This window comes from Lepidochelys olivacea (assembly GCF_965140295.1).
Source record: "Lepidochelys olivacea isolate rLepOli2 genome assembly, chromosome: 1".
Classification (NCBI taxonomy): Eukaryota; Metazoa; Chordata; order Testudines; family Cheloniidae; genus Lepidochelys; species Lepidochelys olivacea.
This window is the reverse complement of record NC_140411.1, coordinates 230,987,189-230,995,424: the sequence shown is the minus strand read 5'-3', so window position 1 is coordinate 230,995,424 and position 8,236 is coordinate 230,987,189. Positions and strand designations below refer to the sequence as shown.

The following is an 8,236-nucleotide window of genomic DNA, read 5'->3' as shown; positions in this document are numbered from 1 at the left end:
CAAAGTCTTTGAGAGAATTCATAGGTCTTTTGGATTACCAGGAAGAGAAGGGAGCAGCAGAAGAGCAAAGTTAAATGATGTATTTGCCACAGTCTTCACCACAAGAGATGTCGGGGTGATACCTACTCTCCTTAGATAATAAAAATGGGGTACAAAGGGGAGGGTGGTGAACTTCCCTGGTAAATGAAACAAATCACCAGACCCCAGGCAGTACCCCTCCAAGAGTTCTGAAGAAACTGAAAAATCAAGTGGCTGTGGAGCTAACAAAAATATACAATCTCTCATTAAAATCCACTGTTACGTCAGCGAATTGATGGGGATGACAGGATTCTTGCACCTTCTTGTTGCTGTCAGAAGACGGCCACTAATCTGACATACTATGGCAATTTCTTATGTTCATATGAAGCTAATGGGTGTTTTAGGTGTGAATCTGCTACTCAAGTAAGTGGGAGTTTTGGGTGCCCAAGGCATGCAGGATCCAGCTACTAGGGTATATTTAATTAATTTAAAAATATTTAAAATGGATTGCAAAAATTATTTCTGTTTTTTCCCCTTTAGAAATTTGGCTTATACAAAAGAGGTATATTTCTGTAATGATTTAGAGATGTCAAATCTAATGTAAAAGTTAATTTCTCCTGAAGTCCTATTCATTGCTCCTTTCTCAGGAGTAACTCCCATTGATTTTGACAAAAGGAGTACCTGAATAAGGAGGAAGAATAGGACCACTTGCTGAATGAGATATTGGAAAGTAGTTAGCAAAATAATGAATTTTCACATGAACTAAAATCTCTCATCCTTCCACCGAATAATTTATATTTGACAAGACTGTCTAAGTGAAAGTTATTCTTTTTTTGTATCATAAAATTCAAAGACACTTCAGTTTGGGGTAAACAGAAGTTACAAGCACTTGGAGAAGTTATTTAATCATCTAAGTGAAGTCACAAATAGATACGAGTAAATACTGTGCGTGGGAGTAGAGATTTAAGCCTGAGTAATATTTACAGTAACTAAAGATAATATTACTAATGTACCCACAAATAGAAGTATATATTTATATATTTATATATTGTACTTAATTAGATGCTCTAATAAGGAAAAGAAAAACGGACGACTACTTTTTTTTCTTTGTTTCTCATCCACTCTATTGTAAAAGTCTTCAAAAAGACCCAATGTCATATAAAATTCCATGACTGTATCTGCAGCAGGACAGGTAGTGGTAGACCTTTGAAGAAGGCTACAATAGGGCAGATAAAACAGATAGGGCATGGGATTCAATCTTGTATAATCCATAAAACAAAATTATACATCCATTTCCTTTTTTTTCCCCCCTTTCTTTTTTTGGTTTATACTAGAACAAAGTCTCCACAAAACCACAAATGGGAAATAACAAAATTTAGATTATTTTTGTTTTCTTCTAAAATTTCAAATATAAAGTTCAAGTGCAATTCAAAATCCAAATAGTATTTATGCTACATACTCCTTTCTATCACAAAACAGGTAGTTTGTTTAACCAGGTTGAACAGGTTTCTTCTTTGCTTAGAAGAAAACTATTTTTGCTAGAAAATGAAAAGGCTTAGAAAATATATTTTCTAAAACAAACATTTTCAAATGAAACATGAAGAAACACTAGTGCAGACACAAATTTGGATCTTCAATTAGATGCACTCAAGGATCCACAAGTATTCTTCTTTGAAGTAAAAATCCCATTCAGAATATTGGCTTTTAACAATTATAAAACATTATAGTTATTCTTCAGTATATAATTGAAAGTAAAGACTGCCAAAAAATAACCTTCCATTTAGGAAATGTTTCTACTGTGGAGGAAAATACAATATTTGACAGGAAATAACCCCAAATTGAATATCACTAGGAAGCTATTTGTATGGTCGTAGAAATCTGGAAACTTTTGATCGCAATAGCTTTATAAATGATCGTGGGAACATCTCCTTTGACTCTTGTGCTGTGTACTTGAAATAGTTTTGAGGATGTGCCAATACATCAAAGAGGGCTTTGATCAATTTCTTGTCCTAGGAAAGACAAAGTATATGTTAGGCACATATTTTGGTTGTATTAGTTTTTGCACAACTTTTAAAATCAATGTTCACTATGATTTTCTTTGGCAAAAGCTACCATTCGGCAAAGCAGGTTCAGCATGGTCAAGTCCATGTTGCTTGTTGCATATTATACCATAGACAGTTTACAAACTTCTCCATTTTAACATGTGTAATTAGTGCTTATGGTAGGTGCCAGGTTGATGCATTCAAACATCTTGTTAACCACAAAATGGGTGCAATATGGGCAACAGTACTGCAGACTACCTCACACTGATCTTCCAGTATACTCAACCGCTTTCCACAAGTGCCTTCTGTCTGCGTGTAAGAGGGCAGTTTGGTCGCCACATCCTATTCAATCACGGAGTTCTCCAAGTACCTCATCCTGTAAGATGCCCTGAGTCAGTATAGTACTTAGGCATATGTCTAACCTTACACGTGACTAAAGTGAGACAGGGCCTGAGGGACCTCAAATCCCATTGACCAAATCCTTGGAGGACTGGTCCTCCAAAATGCCATTTGTGATTGGTGGTTATTTTGTGATGTCTTCTGTAGGAACAAGGCTGAACTCATCAACTCAACATCTCTTCTAGGCATACAACAATGAACATTGGCCACCAGAGACCTGGCATGATTTGAAGCAGTCCCCAACCCACTCTATATATTGTAATTTCTAAGTCAGTTTTGATCTCGCTCAGGATCTGATCCAACACCCATTGAAGTCAACAGAAATATTCCCAGAGACTTCAACAGACATTGGCTGGGGGCCCGAACACAAGTGTAAATGAGGAGTAATACCAATGCAGTTACACTGGAGTATGATGGGCCCTATATTATTACCCTCATGCAGGACTAATAGGGCACACAAACTGCCACACAAGGCAGGAAGAGGTTAATGGGCTACGAAAGGCCCAACCAGCCCAAATAAAGACATTTGGAGCAGGAGACAGGCTTTCAGGGAGGAGCTTAAAAATAAGAGCCCTGCTCAGTTGGAAGAATCAGACACAGAGAGCAGACGTAGAGCTCTCACTATGGGAGAGGCGGCTAGCTAGGGCCAGGCACTGGGGAAGACTGGTGCCTAGCAGATGTCCCAGAGGAATGGGAAGAGTTTATGTTGCTTCATATTTGTTGCGACTTTGAGTGCCCTGGGAGGGTAGACCTGTAAGAGACCTAACTGGAAGGCTAACTCAGAGGGAGTTGGGGGCTGGATGGAGGAGAGGAAGACCAGCTGGGAAACTGAGGCTGAGTGGCCGTTGCACTATACAATACTGCAAGAGGGTGCTGTGGTCAGAACATGCGATAGCACGTGTTGGAACATGCAGGCCAGTGATCGGCCGCTGGAGATAAGGGGAAATGGAAGCCTGTGAATATTGACTGACACCCCACCCAGTTTGGGTTAATCAGGAAAGATGGAAAAGGTGATATGTCTGCTGGTGATGGTGCAGCAGCAGATAGCTGTGCTACAGTGGTAGCAGGAACAGCAGCAGCAGCAGACCCATTTGTCCTCCTGCGATTTGATGGAGAGCAGGCAGAAACAGAAGGGGGCATGCTTTGCCACTCAGCAGTGGTGGCAGAGGCCCAATTATAGCAACAAGAGTGGTTGTGGAAGCAGCTAGGCCATGGAGTTCTGGGGACTTTGGCTTCTACTGAAAAGAGTAGCTCAGGCTGCCTGGTCCCTGGCCTGGTAAAGTTGGGGGCCAGAGGATGACCTGCAGCCCTTCCTCTGTACCCTTGAATGAGTGGCTGGCAAGAGTCTACTTGTGAAGACCCCATAGCACTATTTCTGATGGGCGAAGCGCAGGCAGCCTACTGAGTGGCAAGTGACGAGTAGGTGGGCTCATATCCTGTGGTGAAGGCTGCCATTGTGGATAGACTGGGATTGACTCCAGAGATGTACTGGCACCATTTCAAGGCTGAACCATTCCTGCATAGAGCATGCCCACAGGCTCAGAGGTTATGGCACTTTGCTGCCTGGTGGTTATGCCCAGATACTAATTCCATACAGAAAATCATGACAGCTGAAGGAGCCAAGTGGCCTGAATGGCCTGGCAGACCAGGAGTGGCTCATCAGGGGAGACCAGAAGAAAGGATATCCCAATCTGGGGAGTTTCAGGGAAGCTCCTGATGGGACAGAGTCCCAAGTAACTTGAAACAGGGGGATACACAGGTTCTAGCAGGGCTGCTCCCGTCAATCCTGCAATCTAGGGAGAGTGCTTCTGTCCTTCTGATGCAGCTAGGCTGGGCATATCAGGAGAGACTGCATGATCACAGGTGTTGGAACTAGGGGTGCTGTGCTACTGCACTCCCTGGCTTGAAGAGATTTCCATCATATACAGGGTCTACAGTTTAGTTCAATAGCTCTCAGCACCCCCACTATACAAACTGTTCCAGCACCCATGTGCCTGATAATGGAGTGTGATTACCTGGGCTGTTATTACAGCCAGCTTTGTGGCCTGGAATCCTTTCTGAATGACACTGGAACCCAGTCATATGTGGTATCTATTGGTCTGGGAAGAGCGTCAATGGAAGGCCTCATAGACTCAGGTTACAGGCATACCCTTGTCCAGGAAAATGGAATGTTGGCAAAGATGATGGACCAGCACCTCCCTGAAAACATCTCATGTGTACATGGCTAGAAGTAGGTCTACCTGTGGTAGAGGCTGAGCTGCGGATACAGGGCTGCAGAGGTCGGCTATATATTGGGGTAATAAAGAACCTTGTGTGGCTGGTGATCTTGGGAAGAGAATGGCGCGTTATCCCAGTTCTGATGTGCAGGAAAGTAGCACAAAAGCTGGCAGAGAGGTAAGGTGTCATGAACCCAGAGCAACAGCCTTTGTGAGTGAGCCAGTGTATTTTTTATTCCTGCTAATACACTTCTTCATATCAGCAGGCAGCTGGCCTCTTTTCATGAAAACAGTTATTATATGTCAGTCACATCATGGGAGTCTCCCATTTTATAGACCTTGCTAGGTCGTAGACTGCACTGGATCTTTCCTTACACCTTCAGCAATGCATTTGGTAGAAAGCGATAGTACACTGTCAGAGAGGATAAGTATATCTGTCCTTTGCAGGTAGGGATCTGGCCTACAAACAACAGTGGAGGATGTCATTCTGTTCTCTTGGCCCACCAGGACTGTGAACAAATGTTCATTGTTGCCTTCTTACTGCAGTTACTTAATTGACACCATCAATTTAAAAATCAGACCTCTCGTCTAACATTGTGTGTTAACACCTCTTCGCAATTCAAGAGAGTCGAAAAAAAACAAAGGGTGAATTTTTGGCCTCACTGAAGTCAGTGGCAAATTTCCCATTGACCTAAATGAAGCCAGGATTTCACCCAGTGTTTTCCCCTGTTTTTTTATTTCCTTTGTTTTGTACATTTGACATTTGCTTTGCCCAAATAGTCAGTTTATTTTCCCTGTTGACATTAAACACAGCAAGTGTTTTATTTTTCAGCCACTACCCTAGTTTTTTCCCTTCTGTAAGAACTCAAGGAAGGTCAAATCTGCAGGCTCCAAGAATGGTTTTGGAAAATCCTGTATGTTGTGGAACTGGTCTGGGTGAGCTGTATTTGCAGGAAAGGCAGGATGATGAGTGGTTGAGCTAGCAGAGAGGAACATTTTGGAAGGGGGACAATGGAAGAGGCCTGGGGATGCAGTCAGGGAGTCCACACCAGTGGGTATTTTAGCAGATCGCACCTTCCAAAAAATCCAAGTTCAGACATCTGCACATGGACAGGCAAAACTGACATGCACAGGAACCAACACCACCAATTTACAGCAGTGGTTAAAGGTCATAGTGTATCTGATTCAAATTGACCTCACCTGACCTCAGGAGCCTTAACTGGAAGGTGTCACCTGGCACAGTAAGGGTTGCCAACTTTCTATTTGCAGAAGCCAAACAGCCTTGCCCCATTCCCCGCCCTGCCCCTTCCCTGAGGCCACACCCCTGTCCCAGCCCATCTGAGGCCCCACCCCTGCTCACTCCATGCTTATGATATGGATATGGCACAACTGAGATATATTTTATGCAAGATGGGTCTTGTAAGGTATCATTGGAAAGGTTATAATTTACTGAATGTGATTATCCAATTTGTATGCATGTATCATTTCTGTATCTAAAGTTAGGAATATTGGCTATGTAACAATTACAACTGGGTGTGTACTTAGGAAACACCCACCAGAGAACAGACCATCAGCCTTGATTGGCCATTAGGAAGAAACGATAAGACCTTGAAAATACTAATCTCACTCCTTCCTGAGAAGCCTCCTGGGATGTTGCTTTGACACTACAAGGTCATGTGGTCATGTCACCTAGTATTAAACACCACCTTGGACACTGCTGGTACTTTTCCACTGGAAACAAAGGCTTCCCACCTTATGTAAATTCTATTTAAGGCTGGGGAGTAAGGCAAACAGGACTCTTCTCCATTGCCTTCCTGCCCAAGAAGAAAGACAGCTGAAAGTACCTGAAGAGACAAAGGAACTGAGCAGGCAAGGGCTGAGTCCAGACTAAGACAGGAGTCTAGTCTGTAAAGAGAAATAACTGGAACTTTAAGCTACTGAAACTCTGCAACTTGCCTAAAACAACATTTAGGCTGAGAAATTGCTTCTTTAGGATCTTAAGCTTAGTATACGTGTTTTGTTTTATTTGCATGGTAATCTGCTTTGTTCTGTTTTCTATCCCTTATAATCACTTAAAATCTGCCTTTTATACTTAATAACCTTGTTTTTATTTATTATTAAACCCAGTTTGTGCAACTTATAATGGGGGGGGGCAAGAAGTTGTGCATATCTTCCTCCACATTGAGGGAGGGGGCTAATTTGTAAGCTTACGTTGTATAGATTTCTCTACAGTGCAAGACAGTATTCGTTTGGGTGTACTTTCCAGAGAGAAGCTGCACTTGAGTGCTGGGCAATTTCCTTCACATAGAGAGCTGTTTGTACACTCTGTGATTCTACAGCTGGTGCATCCCTATCTGTGTGTGTGTGTGCTGCCAGAGGCCAGAGAGCCTAATTAAGCAAAACAGGGAGAGGGAGCCCAGGCTAGTGGAGCAGGCAGGCTCAGTGAAATATCAGTACATCAGGTGGCATCCCGGATAGGGGGCACAACCTGTTGCACCCAACCCTGCTCTGAGGCTCTGCCCCCACTCACTCCATCCCCTCTCTGTCTGTCGCTCACTCTCCTCACCCTTGGGTGGGGGTTGGGGTGTGGGAGGCGGTGAGGACTCCAGCTGGGGGTGCAGGCTCTGGGGTGGGGGTGAAGGAGGGGGCTCCGGGCTGGGGCCGAGGGATTCAGAGTGTGGGAGGGGGCTCAGGGCTGGGGCAGGGGGTGGGGCATTGGAGGGGGTGCAGAGTGCAGGCTCCGGGAGGGAGTTTTGCGGGAGGGTGCAGGCTCTGGCTGGGGTGTAGGCTCTGTGATGGGGCTGGGGATGAGGGGGCTCAGGGCTGGGGCAGAGAGTTGGGATGCAGGAGGGGGTGTGGGCTCTGGGAGGAAGTTTGGGTGTGGATGGGAGTTCAGGGCTGGCGCAGGGGGTTGGGGTGCAGGAGGGAGTTCGGGGTGCAGGCTTGGGTTGGAGCTTACCTCAGGTGGCTCCCGGAAGTGGCTGGCACATCCAGCTTGTAGGTGGAGGGGTCAGGAGGCTCTGCACACTGCCCTCGCCCACAGGTGCTGCCCCCGCAGCTCCCACTGGCTGTGGTTCCCAGCCAATGGGAGCTGTGGAGCTGGCGCTCAGGGCGGGGCAGCACACAAGCTCCCGTGGCCATCCCGAAGCTGGAGGGATGTGCTGGCTGCTTCCCAGGAGCTGTGTGGAGCCAGGGCAGGCAGGGAGCCTGCCATAGACCTGCTGTGCTGCCGAACGGACTTTTAATGGCCCGGTCAGGGGTGCTGACCGGAGCCACCAGGGTCCCTTTTTGACCGGGCATTCTGGTCGAAAACTGGACACCTGGCAACCCTAGGCAAGTCTGTGATCAAATGCACAAGATAGGGAGAATTAACAGGAACAAAAATAAATCAAAGTAGATGGAGGTGACACAAACCGAATTTACTGGTATCTTCAAACTAGTCTTATTAATGTTTGAGAGGTGGCAGTTGTACATGTACAGTGACTGTTTTTAATAAAGCTTCTGTTAATATTTATTGCTTTAAGTCATTGCGAGCAGGTTGTAATATACGAAGATACCTTC

The 8,236-nt window shown here is 44.9% G+C and overlaps 1 protein-coding gene across 3 annotated transcripts in view; it reads right to left on the bottom strand.

Annotated features, from left to right (window-relative positions):
- Window positions 1-1,786: 1,786 nt before the first annotated feature.
- SCUBE1 (signal peptide, CUB domain and EGF like domain containing 1) overlaps window positions 1,787-8,236 on the bottom strand; it is a gene marked incomplete at its 5' end in the record, with an annotated part of 297,483 nt that continues 291,033 nt past the window's right edge. For all 3 annotated transcript variants that reach the window (XM_084618019.1, XM_084618021.1, XM_084618020.1), the window contains one exon: window positions 1,787-2,027. In XM_084618019.1, the coding sequence (XP_084474145.1) occupies window positions 1,875-2,027 (153 nt within the window). In that variant the 3' untranslated portion in view covers window positions 1,787-1,874. The remainder of the gene's footprint in view (window positions 2,028-8,236) is intronic.